At 42.4% G+C, this 16,526-nt stretch overlaps 4 protein-coding genes across 13 annotated transcripts in view; 2 read left to right on the top strand and 2 right to left on the bottom strand.

Moving 5' to 3' along the window:
• The window catches only part of LOC117229909 (FERM, ARHGEF and pleckstrin domain-containing protein 1), a 39,927-nt gene extending 34,693 nt beyond the window's left edge, over window positions 1-5,234 (bottom strand). The window contains exons 1-8 of one of the 10 annotated variants that reach the window (XM_076519006.1): window positions 5,100-5,234; window positions 2,187-2,462; window positions 1,203-1,307; window positions 906-1,128; window positions 719-842; window positions 544-631; window positions 324-479; window positions 87-247 (exon numbers count right to left, since the gene is read on the bottom strand). In XM_076519006.1, coding sequence (XP_076375121.1) covers window positions 87-247; window positions 324-479; window positions 544-631; window positions 719-842; window positions 906-1,128; window positions 1,203-1,307; window positions 2,187-2,372 — 1,043 coding nt within the window. In that variant the 5' untranslated portion in view covers window positions 2,373-2,462; window positions 5,100-5,234. Of the gene's footprint in view, window positions 1-86; window positions 248-323; window positions 480-543; window positions 632-718; window positions 843-905; window positions 1,129-1,202; window positions 1,308-2,186; window positions 2,463-2,544; window positions 2,725-3,736; window positions 4,681-5,099 lie in introns of those variants that run through there. The other 9 variants (XM_076519004.1, XM_033486838.2, XM_033486839.2 and 6 more) reach the window with 9 other exon arrangements.
• Window positions 5,235-5,376: 142 nt separating this feature from the next.
• Window positions 5,377-8,637, top strand: LOC117229910 (solute carrier family 2, facilitated glucose transporter member 10). The gene is made up of 6 exons (XM_033486842.2): window positions 5,377-5,541; window positions 5,774-6,180; window positions 6,433-6,984; window positions 7,054-7,400; window positions 7,476-7,704; window positions 7,774-8,637. Exons 2-6 carry the CDS (start codon window positions 5,835-5,837, stop codon window positions 8,019-8,021), a joined length of 1,722 nt encoding a protein of 573 aa, XP_033342733.1. The 5' UTR covers window positions 5,377-5,541; window positions 5,774-5,834; the 3' UTR covers window positions 8,022-8,637.
• A 579-nt stretch (window positions 8,638-9,216) lies between these two features.
• LOC117229826 (uncharacterized) lies at window positions 9,217-15,903 on the bottom strand. The gene is made up of 5 exons (XM_033486648.2): window positions 15,402-15,903; window positions 14,764-14,947; window positions 14,484-14,677; window positions 12,385-12,591; window positions 9,217-12,277 (listed from the first exon to the last, which is right to left on the bottom strand). The coding sequence occupies exons 1-5, from the start codon at window positions 15,580-15,582 to the stop codon at window positions 9,591-9,593; spliced, it is 3,453 nt and encodes a 1,150-aa protein (XP_033342539.2). The 5' UTR covers window positions 15,583-15,903; the 3' UTR covers window positions 9,217-9,590.
• On the top strand, window positions 12,581-15,028 carry LOC117229827 (carbohydrate sulfotransferase 11). Its single transcript, XM_033486649.2, has 4 exons — window positions 12,581-13,115; window positions 13,200-13,519; window positions 13,581-13,767; window positions 13,840-15,028. Exons 1-4 carry the CDS (start codon window positions 13,008-13,010, stop codon window positions 14,350-14,352), a joined length of 1,128 nt encoding a protein of 375 aa, XP_033342540.2. The 5' UTR covers window positions 12,581-13,007; the 3' UTR covers window positions 14,353-15,028.
• Window positions 15,904-16,526: the final 623 nt, after the last annotated feature.

Genomic DNA, 16,526 nt, shown 5'->3' on the forward strand with positions numbered 1-16,526 from the left:
AGACAATTGACTTGGGGAGTGTCGTGTACAGTAGTTCTAGCGTTGATCGATCGGTCCTAGACAGTGGACGTTACAAGGAATTGTACCTAAACGAGGAACCACGGCTGAGCACTCGGGTCTTTTGCCGCACGACCCGCTTCACCACGGAACAACGGAAGAACCCGTGGTTCTCCACGCATTTCTTCCAGAAGTTCTTGCACTCGTTGCGACCCTCGAAGAAGAACTCGACCGTGTCTTTGTAATAACCCTGCAATCGAGAATGATCGATCGAGTCTCGTTCAACATTTTTGGATGCAACATTCGCGAGACCATGATACACTTACGTATCCTTCAGGGTGGAGTTTGATTAAGAACCGCTTCCTCTTGAAGCTGATCTTGCGGATCTTCGCCCAGCTGAACGTGTTAATTTTCGAGAAGTGCTGGTAGACCACAATCCCCATGTGCGCCACCGCCAAATTCAGGGGCACACCCTCGTGGTCCTTGAACAAGATGACGAGGCAGGTTTGAAATTGCTGAAGATTAGGAGAGCCGGCGATTACTCACCTTTGCCGGATGCATTTTCATTCCGTACAGCTCGCAACGACGCGCTGTCTCCAAGAGATTCAGGTCAGCCTCCGCCGGCGATTGGCCTCTATTCGAACAATACAAGGTTTCAATGAACTCGATCCGCAACTGACTCGCCCTAGCCGAACGAAATTAAACGGTGTTATATCCTTACGCGTGTTTCTTGTGGTTCTCCATGATGCGACGCTCCAGCTCTTGATCCTGGTGAGGTACAAATTTGTATGTCGATAGGTAAGTGTGATCCGGATAATCTTCTATTACATAATCTCCGCATTCCGCTGAAATATAAACGATCGATTAAGAGCTGCTTCCTCAATGAACGAGTGTCGCGTCCGGCTCACCCTGAACGATATAGCTGGCCATCAAGGCTGCCGTGTTGTCGTTGCATTGTAGCAGACCTTGGGCCAAGTCTCGCTTGATTTGAAGGCAAAATAAATATCTCGTGAACTCCTCCTCCAGCTGCGCCGGGTCCGGTGTATAAAATTTCACGCAAAATTTCAAAAGAGGATCTATCAACGACAGTCCAACTTGTCTGCAAACGGGCTTCTCCAGATCCAACCAGTACTGCAATTAAAACGTGTTCATTAGTTTCACGAGACAAATTGGATCGCCCTGTTGCGTGTTGATTGAAGGCTTACTTTAGTCCCATTAGGTTCTTGATACTCGAGTCCGAAATAGTCAGCCTCCAGAAGATTCAACTGTTTGCAGACTTGATCAAACAATACCCTGCCTAGCGCTTTTGCCTAAAATTAAGGAAAAATTCATATAGATACGAACGAAAGTAACGGAACGCTGAAATTATTCACGAGTTTCATCCGCGTTAATCGCATCTTTTTCCGTGTACGTTCATTTATGTGTTAAAGTGCCGCATAAGGCTAGGGAGAATATGTTTCAGATGCTGTAAGTAAAGTCTTATGAATAATCAATACGTCAATATGTGCACCTTGTGCAATATAGTAGAACCAATTATGTGCTCCAATAGTTCATTTAAAAGTGTTATACTCATGTATATTACACAGCAAACGGCTTCGCCGTGCAAATCGGACGCGTCGTATGATAATTATTTAAACAATGCATCAAATAATGCATTTGTATAAATTCTGTAATGTTCGTGTTAATCAATTATTTTTAGTTGATCCAAGAGATTACAGAATTCAGCTGAAATATATTTCAAAACGTTTGCAATAACGTGAATAGTACTCAAAGGATTCTGTGGACAATGACCCTTGACCTCTATTAGCTAAATGACCCTGATACACTGTTTGGAATGATTCCATGTCTACCGGACAAATTTGATAAAGCTGGCACAGACATTTCTTCAATCTTCCAACAAAAGAGGTATTACATACAAGAGCTATTATAGTAAACATTGATAGTCCGAGAAATCCTGTATTGTTCGTATATTAATTTAAAGTAAAACTCTATGTGTTGTATTCATTTGTGCCTATTAAACATGCCGTTGTGTGGGTACAGTCAACGACTAGCCATTATAGCATTAAGCCGATGCATTAAGGCACTTGTTCGGTATTAACAAGGGTTTAAGGACATTTTAAACGGTCGCAGAAGTACAAAGCGTTGATAATTCTATGCTCTACCGAAATGCGACGGGTAAGAAGTGTTACCTGAACTTGAAACATGGTAATCGTATCATCCAACATTTGTACACGAACAGCAAGCATTTTTCCAGCCTTTCTGGGTGTCGTAGGAGGAGTTCTACTACCCCCGTCCACACCGGCTGGAGTCGAATGACTATGAGGCATCTTGGAACCTCCGCTGCCCTTCATGCTTATACTTTCTATATCATTCATTTTTAGTCATCTAACTTCGACCGTAGAATGACCGCTTATCGTTATTTTCCTAGTGAAAATTTTGTGTAGAATTTCCTATTACGTAGTCATCTGCAACAGAACATGAAATACATGCGAAAATTAATTGGAATGTGGCATTTAACAATTGAAATGTTTCATTTAATATACGAACAGGCCAGCCAAGTATTTAATTACGTCATAATGGCTATAGAACCATAAACTACATCGTAATTATGCTACGTCGTATCTGTCTCGTTGCAATCGTAATCGACAAATCGTCCGGTTAACAGGTGAAATTTTTCAAATTGTCCGCGGACACAGCGAGAAAGAGAAACCGCCACGAGGAACAGTCTTCAAAAAAAAAGATTATCTCATTAACGCCCCGTGTCCCACTTTGACACGTTCATTTTAATATCTAACTACTCTTGAATCTGGTGCCCTCGTACAGCATCCTCGCTAGAGAATTCGCTGTTTAAAAATTCGTTTAACCAGTCCCCGAAATTGCGCGTTGAAACGCGAAATGATTTTCCGGTGACCGAAAATTCCCAAGGAAAACTTGAACGGAAATAAAAGAGAAAGATATCAACGCGTTAACACGCATCTACGCAGTACCGCGCGACACATCGCACGCGAATTGCTCTTCTTCCGTCGCGCGAAGAAAAAAATCGCCGAGTGTAACAAGCGGAGGAGAAACGGAGCCGTCGGATACGGCAACTAAGTCAATGGCAAGGATTACGTAAACGACAATTAATCGAACGAATTTATCGCGGGCAGCGCGTCGGGAGGGACGAAAAAGGGAGCATTATCGCACGCATTTGTTTACATCGTTCGGTAATGTTGCAGTTGCAAGTTACGTTGCTCTATATACATATACCGATCCTCACGGTCCACCGAGCGCGTATAGCCGTCGCAATGCTGCGTCGAACCGCTATTACCACGATTACACTGCCGATCGAATAGCGTTAGTTAGGGTACATCGAGAGATTGGCTGCGGTCGAAACGGCTCAAAGTGTTGATTTGTCGATCAATGAACGATCTCAAGATCCCGGGTGCACACACACGGCGGTGTACCGTTAACCGCGTCCGCCTCGTTACCTCTGCTGCTGTGCCTTGCCGAACTTTCTAATACGGACGAACGACCAAGAAAATAAATAAAACCGTGAGTTGCCGTTTCCGAGAAATAAATGACACCTTGGAGACGTACCGAGGAACCGTCGCGACGTTACACGTACGAGAAGGCCGTGGCGAGAGAGTTAGCAAGATCGGGCCGAACAAGGCGGGGCTGTGAACGTTCGACGAAAACGACGGGAATCGCGAACGCGAACGACGTTACGATACAACAGGGGACAATCCGTGGTACTTACGTGTATACATTCTTGGATACGTACGTCTGCCGGCTTAATAGGTAACAGTGGCAGCACGCCCCAAACATACAGCAACGCAGAGTTCATTGATCACCGAACAACACTGGCTCGTTCACCGGCACCACCTCCCGTCGTTACGATCGTGTTCGCGTCGCCCGTGCTTTCAACGGGCCGTTACCACCATTATTCCCGGCAGATATTCCGCGTACAATCCCCGAATATCCCCGAGCAACGTTCGAGGAAGTATCCGAATTGAACCACATCACACACCTACGGAGCGCTCGTCTCCGCCTTGGCATGAATTATACGGGACGTCAGTGGTTCTCAGTGTGCGGGAAACGATCCGATTATTCATTGATGGACCGCTGTGGCACGGCGACGTCCGAACGTGCCAAACCGTAACCACGAAAAAAGGACAGAGACCAACCCGACGAATAACCCGAACGACCCGAGCCCGATACCCGACTAAACTCTGCTCCGCCTCCGCCGTGTTGAGAATTACGGCGCGCGCGGTGCACTACAAGGGCGGAGTCACGCGAAAAGGACCCAGCCAACGGGCTCTAGCGGATCTCGTGGGAAACAGTATGGAAAACCGTTTTCTTGTATCATATAAGTTGCGACACGACAGACGAGATACAGGAAGACGCGGCACTTGCCAGTTTGCCAGAGCGTAATTTCGGCCGTGTTCCGGTAACAGAATCGTGCTAGTGTTCCGATAGAAACCCAGCTCAGATCCGAGCATTTGACTGCACAAGTTAGATCCGATTAGTTTTGGCTAGTCGAATGCTGTGATTCAAGTTCGAATGCACGAGAGAGTACTAAACTTCAAGTTCGAAGAGATTCAGCGTATCCTGTGTATATTGTACTTTTTAAATTTTGCGATAAAGTTGTAAACAACTTGTAGATAATATATTTTCTTTTTTAAATCTAATATATCCACGAAATTCCAACAAAATGAAAACAAAGCTTTACATCAATCGAGATACTAATTTAATGGCGCCTCTTGCGGCAGAATCTCGAAACTCCGGTCAGGTGTTCGTTCAGCGCCAATTGGACCAGCGGCGAAACGCTGAAACTGGTGAACGACATTACCAACAATTGGATTTGGCTAGCAGTTTGACCATTTTGCCATTTACTAATCGGCGTTGTTCGGACCACTGAAGGAGCTTTCAGATTTTGCCATAAATAGCACTGCTGTCGCTCACTAATCTATTGTAATATTTCAACACTAAATCATTGAGATTTTTTTAATTTTTTAGGGTTCGTATCAAAGTTGGAAAGATATGCTTCGTAATAAATGGACCGCCTGTTGAATATAATTATGATAATAAAATGTAACTTCAAATTAAACACTGTTTCCTACCACATTACAGTTCAAACATCGGCATGCTTTCCGTCCTTTCCAATTTCTTGCGTATAGCATCTTCGTACGTTTTCATCCAGAAGGCCAATGTAAAAGACAATAAGATGCCAACATTGTTGTTCGTAATGCAAAATTTTTGATTCTTGGTCATCGAAGGTTCAGACAGGACCCTCTAATCTCTAACAAACTCCACAAATTCTGCGAGCGAAATAAGGCAGTGCCTCGATTTTGCGCACACATGCGCTCTTCTGCTTCCACTAATCTGCAAGATGGCGCTAAGAATCTGAACGCTCGCGAGAACTGTCAATTTATGTGTTCCTCGAGTCTGAAACGATGAGTTGTCAATGAATGAAAGAAACAGGAACAACAACAATTACCGTGATTTTAGCGAGCAGCAAGTATCGTGCCACAGATTGGACTATTCGCTGTGCGAGTTGAACACGTAAGTACGAAAATACTGCAGTCTTTTGTCAATATTATTGTTACCTCCTGCCTCCTACAAGAAGACTCGGACACTCTTGCAGTGTCCGAAATAACCTTGCGATAGAAATTCTAGTATGTAGTGTCAAAAACAATAGCATTTTCATTTAGGTATGTGTCCAAACTATACGCCCGAAATGATCTTTAAAAGAATCGTAAAATTTATCGATGTATAAAACTACTCCAATTTACAGGTCTTTTGGAATAAATGGTTTAATACGAATCCGTTGAACGCAATTATCGCATAAAAGTACAATGTCGGACGAAGAGGATACGGCGATACTATTAAACAACTCGAACAAAACCACAGAAACATGTATAACGAAGGCTCCAAACGAGGAATACCAATGCTTACCACCAAAGAATTTGAGGAAACCGATTCCAAAGCAAACAGATAACTTAACGCCATTGACATCGGGAAATCAGAATGTGTTTGTCTCCATGGTGGCTGTTTTGGCAGGTATTGCCTTTGGCTGCGACATGGGGGTGCCAAAACCTATAGCTCCTATGATCAAACACGAATTCAATTTGAATTGCTTCGAGAAAGATTTTGTTATTAGTATCTGGTTCATTGGAGCTCTTCTCGGTGGTTTGACTGGTGGTGAGCTTCAACAAAACTATGTTATCAATGACTTCAACATAGAAACTACTTTTCTACGTTCGGTACTAGCTCCAACTCCTGCACGGTTTCTGGCTGTAGCTTGTTAAGCAGTTAAGGATATGAATAGAAATTACTTTGGATACAGTCCTAATATAAGCACTTGCTTAGGAAGGAAGACAAATGTGCAGGAATTGATGCTAATACTGTAGTAAAAAAATTTAATTGAAACATTAACAATATGTTGTATTGCAGGATTTCTAATCGACTCGTTTGGCCGCCGTTGGACGATGATATTGACGCTGGTCTTTTTAACTTTCGGCGCAACGCTATCGGCATTGGCAAACCATTACATCTTACTTCTCGTTGCGCGAATAATTTGTGGATATTCTGGATCTGTCTCAACCGTGGCGCATTGCATTTATATGGCTGAGGTGTCCGACTCGAATAAACGCGGATACAACGTAATGCTGTACCAATTAGGCACTGCCACCGGATTCTTGTTTTCCGTTATTGCCGCTGCCGTGAAGAATATAGACTATCAGTGGCGTTTTTCTATTGGCATAACCGCTGTTCCCTCGTTGGCTGCTTGTATCATTACCATTATATTTCTTCAACGGTCCCCACCGTTCTTGCTCTATAAACGCATGACGAACGTCTCCAAGACACCGTCGAAAAATGCTTGGCACACGATTCTTGAAACTTTCACGATCATGGTTTTTCTATTGATACTTCATCAGGGTACTGGCAAACGCCAAGTATTATATTATGCACCACGACTGTTCGCGTTGCTGGGCATTTGTTCAAGTAAGTCCTGAAGCTTCGTTTGCTTTGCTCTACCATCGGAGCTATGTCTCTAAACTATTTGTCTTGCAGATGTTGCCGAAATCACGGCTTTGATATCTCTTGGCGTAGTGAAAGTGTTCAGCACGGTGCTCTCGTTGATCATAGTAGAGAGATGCGGACGAAGGACCGCGCTTATCACCTCAGCAACGATCTGTATGACAACGATATCATTGTTGTCACTGCTAGCTACAATAGACAGAAGCGACGAGAACTTGGACATAGTAACTCCTTACTGTAAGAACTACCGCAACGAGGAGATCAAGGTTCAGAACGCTATGCCAGCTGGATCTCCGCCGCCATTCCCATTATTGCCGACACCATTAGCCATGGTTGCCCCTAGTCCAGAGACATGGACTCAAGTGAAATCTTCCTGCGAGGTACATACTCCAGCGAAGGAAGCATAAAATGACTTCTTGCCGCTGACCATCGATAACATGTTTCTTGCTTTGCAGACGCAAAACATTATCGTTTCGGAAGGTCTCACCGGCGGCCTGCGTATTCTGGCGGTGATAACATTGCTCGTGTACGAAGCTGCCTATGCTTTAGGACTCGGGCCAGTACCACTGCTGAATATCACGGAAGTCTTCCCTGCAGCGATCCGCGGAAAATGCATCAGTCTTCTCACTATCATCATATGGGTGACGCACATTATTGCCACGGAGTCGGTTATCGCTTTGATCGGTGAGCCCTTTGTTTTCTTATGGAAATTGCTTCGCGATCAATGTACCTACATACACAATTCACTTTCAGAATCGCTGACATTGGCCGGATCGTATCTATTTTATAGTTTCATGTGTTTGATCACCATATTCTACGTGTTCTTGTTCATCCCGGAGACGAAAGGCAAATCGCTACATCAAGTTGCTCAAGAGTTGCGGAAAATTTCACTCGGCACACGGATATGCAATAACTTGCGCAGCCTGCCATTAATTTGTCACATTAAGTGGATAAAGAAGTACGACAAAAACGCAGGTGCCGGTCAGAGCACCTTAATTTGAACATAGTAAACGAGGTCGTGTACCACGATGGATATACACGCGATCAAGATGCGTTTCAAATGCCAACGATTTTCCACGTTTTCTATGTGTAGACGATTCGCTGTTAGTTTTAACAAGGATAAAACCGCGAAGGTATTTATAAGTTATTTGTGCAATAATATTGTGTTCAAGAGACGCTGTACGCGAATAATGCGTGTCTGGTTATTTGAACGGAACTTGTTTGACTGCCGATCATTGTATCACATATCAGACGAACGTGACGGGGAACGTCTACATATGTAATTCACTTTCAACTGAAAAGACTGACAGTATAGTTTTAGTTTATTTTCAATTTCACTAGGTTCATTATTTATTTTTTCTTCGCTTTTACGAACGTAATGTTGCATGATGCAATCACTTTAATGAGAAATATGATTTATTCCGCGAGCGTAGAAACACGAAGTAAGTATTAAGTGTACGGTAAAAGTAATTAATTGTATGTTAAATAGTACAGTAAAGATTGCACTGATAAAACTTACGGTAACGTATGCATAATTTAGACACGTAGACAAGCGGACAAGCGGTGTACGCCACTTCGTAATAAAAGATAGGATTATTTTTCTTATAATAATAATAATCGTTGTTATCATTATTATTGCAACTGTGCTGTTTTTAGAGAATTTTTTGAATCTCGATGTTTACCACATACGTTCCGATCTACTTGTTGTAGTTTCCTTCTACATCGCAATAACATGCAATGTTTTCCAGTGCCATTTAAAAAAGAAAAAAATATATACATATACATGGTGAGTTTCGTGATACACTAAAGTGTCTCTGTTGTTTTTTTACGATACGAAGAAAGATTTTCGATGAGTAAAACATTCGGTTCAAAGCAGCACATGTTCTCAAAGTAAATTGTTTTCTTTGATCCGAATTTTTTTCAGTACCATTGAAAGCAACAGAGACATTTCGGACTCCAATTTTTAGTGACTCACCCTGTACATAAATATATATATATGCATATACATATATATTAATTCTAATTATTATATATAATTATATATAATACAAATTATTATATAATTATAATTATAATAAACATTAAAATTATATATATATATACATATATATATGTATACATATACATATATTATTATGTAAAAAAAGGTCTTTTATTATACATAACATTGTTGTATATAAAAATAATTTTCATATGTATAATTATTACAGATCTTTAATATTGTATAATGTAATATCGTACTTGGCAACGATGTAATCGATTTACATACTTAATAAAAATGGATACAGTACATAATACAACTTGTTTCTGAGCCGACTACCGAAGAGGTATGCGACCAGAACACAGGAAGACATCGATCTAGTAAAAAAATAAATCTAAATATCACTCTTGTGAGGAAGCTCGTACCATAGATTCTTAAGAGTGTACCGAATGCTCCCCGCCAGCTAAGTAATACCAGCAAAAGAAAGATAAGTCATTGTTTAAGGTGTGGACAGTCTGTTCTTTCACTGTCGCCGTTTGCTCGTAAATGTGGCCTTTGGGAGCAATTCGCAAGGGCGGTGCCAGCAGCCCTAAAACTTTTTCACAGCAGAGCCGACGAGGGACCTTCTCTTGTTCCACGTGAGCAGCTTGGGTGGCGACAGGACCTGCTCCAAAAATATGTGCCTCCTCTGTTTTAGATTTAAATCGGTATCACGAGACTTGTCGTTTTCGTAAATCGAGTCGGTTTTCTCCCGATTCGCGGGGCATCGGTCGATAGGAGGATTCTTCGGTTGCACAACGTTTAACGGCGCCGCAGGAGCCAAGTTCTCTTTGTCGTGCCTCGCGGAGAGGTCCGTGCTTTTCCTCGAGACAACCGACGTGTTCTTTTTCGACGTGTCCAACTCAGTGGAAACCGCAGGCTGTCCCAGTTTGATGGCGTTGTTCGGCGTGACGACGTAGACTAGTTGCGACTTAGCCTCGAACTTTTCCTTCAACAACGAGAACTTCCGTTTCGGATAGTTCATCGGTTTCCTGCGCTTCTCAGGGGATTCTGTCTTCTCTCCGAAATTCAGATCCGTGGGTTCTGCACAGACGTTCGGCGGAACAACGCTAACGGCGTTGCAGGTCTTCGCAGACTCGGGACTGCCAGAGAAGTTCTTCTGTACGACTTGAACATCATGAACGATAGGAACCAGAGGACTCATCTCAACGTACAGATCGTTGTCTTTCGAATCGGTCTCGTTTTCCCGGTACGTGTTCTGCTGCTTCTGCAGCTGCTTCGCTTTGCCGCCCAGAATAGGCGAGTCCGATAGTATGGCGTCTATCAGCGGCGTCTTCCTGATCGACTCGATCGCGCAATACTTGACCAAGTCCCTGATAGCGTCTATCTCGCATCTACCTCGGACGATGGAATCCGACTCATCCAGGCTGTTCAGGTAGTTCCTGCTGCAGGTGGCAGGATCTTTCAGATCATTCTTGAACAACGCCCTAGTTAGCTGCGCCTTCTTGATCAAGTTTTTCGGATCGAAGTCCTCCCACTGGGACCCTGTCGTATGGTACACGTGCCTCGGCGAGTTGTCCGCCGTGTACCTTCTGATCTGATCGATCGTGCTCACCAGGGTGCTAACAGAATCGCGGGCCGGTCTACCGTAATCTAATTTCTCCTCGTCGTGCTCCTCCAGAATGGTGTCCAGAGCAAACATGCCGCCCTTCTCGTCGATCACCACGGGTTTCGCGATATATACGGTGGCATTTTGCTCCTCCGCTTCGGACGGCCTCTTCGCAGTGGACGCATCCTCATTGTGAACCGTTCTTAACTCCCTGGGATCGATCAGGTCGTAAGCTAACGTGTCGAGGTAGTCGTCCTGTTTCAAAATCCCCCTGAGTATCGAGCTGACGCAAGTTATATCAGAGAACTCCGAGCTATACGTCGTCCCCGTGGTGGTGCTGGTCAAAGTATCCCTCCGTCTATCCCTGACCACGCTGTCGTCATGAATATAAGTCTCTATGTCCGTGTACCCCTTCCAACTACGAATGCACCACGGGGGTCTAGCTACTCCTAACGGACAGACATTTTCATAGTCGTGTATGGAGGTGACGCAGCTCATGGTCTCGTCCCTCTGCTCCTTCGTCAGCTTCTCGGTCTCCGAGATCTTCTCACGAGCATCGTCGAAAATCGGCGGGGTTTTCAGGCGATCCCTGCCGGAGATCTTGACGTTGTTCACGCTTTCATGGTCCTCCTTCTCGCTCGTTCCGTTACGAGTTTCGCCGATAGATCTGTCCTCCAGCAGATCGTCGCGAGCCCCGCTCATATTTTGCAACTTCTTGTCCGCAAGCTTGTCGTTCTCGTCGTTTTCCATCTCGAGAATCAACTGGGTCGAGAAGCAAATTCCTTGCCGCTTTCGCGACGGCCCCGGCAAACTCGACGACGCTGGTGCCTCGGTAGACATGGTCTCTATGTCGAAGCCGTGGCTCGTCGGCAGGCAGATGCCTCTACGTTTTTGCCGGTGAACGTTCTTTTTCTCAGCCGCATCGTTGCAGTCGTTCTGCATCTCAAATTCTCGGGCCGCGGTGTCTGGGAGGAACGACCCCTTTGATTCACCCCCAGTCCCGCCCCCGCCACCCTCGTCCTTCAGGGGAGCATCGTTGTGCGCCGACTCGCATTCAGAGACGACGCGAACGGCTGCAGTCTTCGATTCGCTGGCGACCTTGCAGCTCTGGTTGATAACGCCGGTCTCCGCGCAGTCCGAGCTCTGCACGATGTTCGTTAGCAACGATTGCTTGTCCGTAGTGACCTCTTCGGACGCAGTCCCTTGAGAATGACCGACGGAACAGGACGAGTTCGCGTAATACTGTTTGAACGATCGAGGCGTGCCCGTCGTCTTGATCGCCGTTTCGGTCCGCTTGTCGTCGGCGGCCATCGACCCGCCCCCGATCATCACTTTCGAGGGATGATATTTACCGTAGTAAAGTAGCATACTCGACAAACCGATCATCATCCCTCCGGCTACCAGGCTGGTCACTGTCGCGATCTCCTCGGTCCTGATTGTGTTCTTGTAACAGAACACGTAGACCACCAGGAATACTGTGTTCTCCACCGTCACGACGAAGTAGAAGATAAGCATTCTGTACCGGGACCGGCCAACCCGCAGATTAAAGAAATCGAAACAATAAATTAGCCCTATGATACAATTATAAATACGCTCCTCCCACATCGTCGGACAGAAGTCTGTGTTCTGTAGGATCACCCAAACGGTCATAAACAGCCAATGGAGTCCTGCGAACAGAGGGAATTATGAGGCGCACCGCCGTCGAACGCATAAATCTATTTCTAGTCGGCGTTTTTTATCTGCCGCTGGTAGAAGCCTCTGCTGACACACTTACCCAGGAACAACAAAAACCATTCCCTTAGACAAAGCGCCGTTAAGACCAAAACGGCTATTCTGGAGATCAGCATACCCGCTCGCCAGAGGCTCTGAAGAGTCAATGCCACCCATGTCGCCTCGTGATCAGGATTTATTTTGTGCATCGCTTTCGTATAGGTGCCTATCGCCCAGCTCAGCGAACAAAAGGACACTACGGCCGACAGACCTGTTGGATTATTCGTTTAAACATAAATACTGACTGTCCGTGGTTCTTTTTCTCGTGGAGCAGAGACAGTGGTAGTCGTCTTATTTTTAGCTCTTTAAATGCTCCCACGCTCTGCTCGAGGAAGAGAGTAGTATTTTTAAAGTCGTCATAGCACGGGCTTCCCTTATGATATAGACAACCAGTAGTTGTACGGTTCGATCGTGGATCGAGATGCGTCTTCCATGAAAAGATAGAACCTGTCCAGAATATCTTTGTTCCTGCCACTGTTATCTGTGGGGGCGGGCCGCCGCAGGAAATAAAAATATGCAGACTCAGAGCTACAGTTCTCTTCCAAACTCTGTGTGCTACAGCATCTTTCTGACGACAGTATTATTATTTTAGAGAATTCTTTTTTATACACAACAGGAGAATACAAAATGCCAACGGCAAAAGTGACGGAACTCGAGAGCCAAACGAACATACGTCCATGTTTTTTAAAAGTGAAGTGTTTACATGTATTTAGTAACATGTTCTTAGGACTACATGTAAGTATTCTCTCAGTTGTTTGTTTTTCAATGAAAATGAAAAAATATATATATATATATATATACATATATATTTCGTTTCAGAGGCAGCTTACACTAGTGAAACTGATTACAATAGTAGCTATAATATTCGTGTCGTTGATATTCTTACTGAACTTGTTGCACAATTCGTGTTTACAAACGAGTAAACATTTGAAGTTTGTGAATTACATCGACAGTAAATATTATAAACATTACGATCCGGTCAGAAATAAAACGTCTTTAACTACATTGACGACGAAAGAAATGGAGAACATAAGATTGCAATTGAGCAATAGAAAAAATGAATTGGAAAAGTATTGCAAAAGTATTGTAAGACCAGTGTCGAACATAGACAATGTATTGTCCAACATGATCATCGATACGTAAGTACGATATAAACGTAATTTCGCAAAACCTCCGTTAATTCGGATGCATACCTTGCAGAGTGCACGCGATATCATGGTGCCCCATATATAAAGCTGCAAGTTCTACGTGGATGAAGCATTTTGCTACACTCGGTGGTGTGCTAACGGAAACAGCTATGGAATTGATCCGCCGAGATATTTTGCAAATTAATACTATCGTCAGAAAGGCATTCCCACGTGACAGAGACATGAAAAAAGCATATCAAGTATGTAGTAAAACAATATAAGAATAGATTGAAACACACGCACAGAAAAACATACCAAATTCTCTGTTGCAGAAGCTGAATAAAACAATGAAATTTCTTATCGTTCGACATCCATTTGAACGTCTTGTGTCCGCATACAGAGATAAATTAGAACATATACAGGGAAGAGATTACTACTACAAAAGATTTGGGCGTCATATCGCGCACAGGTATCACAAATATAGACAACCGAACGAAACGAAGTTAGAACCCACATTCACAGAATTTCTGCATTTCATTGCGGAAGAAAAATATTTTGACGAACATTGGGCGCCGTTCATCGATACGTGCGAACCATGTTTAATTCAATATAATTACATCTTGAAATTCGATACTTTCGACAGAGATCAACAGTTTTTGATACAAGAACTAGGTTTAGGCAATTATTTATACGAAAAGAGCGATTTGAAAAACATAAATCCGCGAGGAGTTACAACCACTGCTCTAGTTAAAGAATACATGCAGAATGTTCCTCGATCGTTACTCGACGAAATTAATAAGGTTTACGAAAACGACTTTAAATTGTTTTCTTATTTACCTCTGTGATAATTTAAAGACACTTGTCTTTGCTAGTGATAAAAACATGAATGTGATAAATAGTTGCATTTAGCCAGAAGCTGTGCACTAACGGTTTCTACCATAAATGTAGGTAATGTGACTATTTCAATTGCCCTTACTTGTCCACAGTGGTGTACGACGTAATACTGCCATAATGTATAGCTGCAATATTAATTGCGGAGCAGCCCCCATAAACGATTCGAACAGGTGTAGCATGCATATATCGCTTTCCTGTCTGTATACCCAATTTTTATCCTTTACAAATCGTTTGCTCCTCAATGAATAAATTGTAGCATAAAGTAATATTAAATACCTAAAAACAAAAATACTTTCTCTCAGAGAAAACACGACCGCAGATCGTGAAGTAATTAGAATACAAGAATTTAAAAAAAAAAATACCTTTGTAATACTCCTAAAAAGAGAAAATGTAACAGCCAATGTATAGCTTTAATGGAGCCATCGCTTTGATACCATCTCAAACTAAACATTTGTATAACAGCAGCGGGTAAAATTGTGAAACTCAAGGCAAAGCATCCCCAGATAAATTGGCCTTGTAAAAAATACTCCGTAAAAACAATACTGTCTACAAAAAAAAAGAATCAAATAATAATTTATATATTATTTGTAGATACGCTTATTAAACGCATTTTATTTATGAACGTTATACGCATCGACTTGTCTCATAATTTGCATTTAAAACCTGTATCAAGTGTAATAGGCATCGATTGAATGAAATTCTTTTGTATCATAACACAGTATTTAATTGTAGCTTATATTTATTATACAATACATATATTATTCAGTAATAATTGTTATTGTACCATGAAAGACTAGCATGAAAACAATACACACACACAACAGTAATAACGTCTAATATATGATATATATTAACGACAACGATACATTCGACTCGTGAATAACTGTTTATCTTCGTTGACGATCAAGCATTCGTCAATCACGATTATCATGGATCGATCGAAACAGAATTTCTAAATGCAATAGAGAAAATACATGGTATTGTTTCTTTTTTTGTTCACCTGTTGCTATATCGATGAAAAAAAAACTGACAGATATCATGTAGTAAATTAAATCGAATAATCGGAACCGGTAACATTCGATTTCCCTGTGCGACATCGCTGTCGATGCATTTCTTTTCTGAGTTTCGTAGCACGAAGCATTGTCATGTTTTAACTCTGCCGCCGCCATCTTCCCGGCCATTCTTTATTCAATTCCACACAATAGATGAAAGAACGCGTTCCACTATCAGTCGCGTGCCTTCCATTTTTTTTATTTATGTTCGAGCTCGGCCTAAGCTTTGATTATCGATTTTTCTGTTCGAAACCATTTGGGCATAGATATAAATGTGAGGGAAATGAAATTCCTTTATGAACGAAACCACCGCAACCGATCGCAACGAAAACATTACGATCACAACCACTGACCACAAACATTAATTACAACCAATCCTGAATTGAAATCGGCGATTTCAAACTAAACACGTGCCAATGAGAAACCGATTGACACGACTCATTCGTCGTGGCGCTTTATATGAAATATAAATTTCAATTTGAAAAAACAGCATGCTCTTGGTTATTTCTTGTTTTCCCACGTTTTATTTTCTCTAGCGTAATCAATTACGCGAAACATCATTGAAATCTGCACTCTTTAAGACAAGTTGTCTTCCAATTGTTTCCGAAAAGAGAACGAAATTAATCAAAACTATAAAATATAGCTTTTCTTAGGAAAATTATTTAGAAACTAAAAATTCTAAATTTTCTTTTGGCAATTTTTTACTCTGGTATGCATGCATTCGTAAGCAGGAAAAAATAAATATTTACAGTGCGTTATCATAAATGTATTCAAGTCAAAATCCATCAATCACGAAACGCATTTTTCAAAAATGAAAATATCTCAACGGGAAAATATTGAAATATTATTTTTTTACTCGAGCGGAGATGATCTCACTGTTTTCGTCATAAAACACCGTACAAATTTCGAATCACGTTCTCCGTTTAAATGTGCATAAAGTGCCAATTAATTATAAATCAATCAATCAATCATTCTCAAAGTTATATTTAATCCTTGCGATTATTTTTTTAAAAGAAATTATTTAACGACAGTGGCGTCGCCTGTGGCGACAACTGGAAACTCCATTCAAGGTC

This window comes from Megalopta genalis, chromosome 2, assembly GCF_051020955.1.
Source record: "Megalopta genalis isolate 19385.01 chromosome 2, iyMegGena1_principal, whole genome shotgun sequence".
NCBI lineage: Eukaryota > Metazoa > Arthropoda > Insecta > Hymenoptera > Halictidae > Megalopta > Megalopta genalis.

Excerpts from the sequence above, each read along its gene's own strand:
- LOC117229910 (XM_033486842.2), top strand. The coding sequence starts at position 5,835 with ATGTCGGACGAAGAGGATACGGCGATACTATTAAACAACTCGAACAAA. Across the intron at positions 6,985-7,053 it reads GTTGCTGGGCATTTGTTCAA|ATGTTGCCGAAATCACGGCT; the intron begins GTAAGTCCTGAA and ends TTTGTCTTGCAG. Across the intron at positions 7,705-7,773 it reads GTCGGTTATCGCTTTGATCG|AATCGCTGACATTGGCCGGA; the intron begins GTGAGCCCTTTG and ends ATTCACTTTCAG.
- LOC117229826 (XM_033486648.2), bottom strand. The coding sequence starts at position 15,582 with ATGGCCGGGAAGATGGCGGCGGCAGAGTTAAAACATGACAATGCTTCG. Across the intron at positions 14,948-15,401 it reads TTTCATCGATATAGCAACAG|ACAGTATTGTTTTTACGGAG; the intron begins GTGAACAAAAAA and ends TTTTTTTTGTAG. Across the intron at positions 12,592-14,483 it reads TCGTACACCACTGTGGACAA|GTCTGTCGGCCGTAGTGTCC; the intron begins GTAAGGGCAATT and ends ATAATCCAACAG.
- LOC117229827 (XM_033486649.2), top strand. The coding sequence starts at position 13,008 with ATGCCAACGGCAAAAGTGACGGAACTCGAGAGCCAAACGAACATACGT. Across the intron at positions 13,116-13,199 it reads ACATGTTCTTAGGACTACAT|AGGCAGCTTACACTAGTGAA; the intron begins GTAAGTATTCTC and ends ATTTCGTTTCAG. Across the intron at positions 13,520-13,580 it reads TCCAACATGATCATCGATAC|AGTGCACGCGATATCATGGT; the intron begins GTAAGTACGATA and ends CATACCTTGCAG.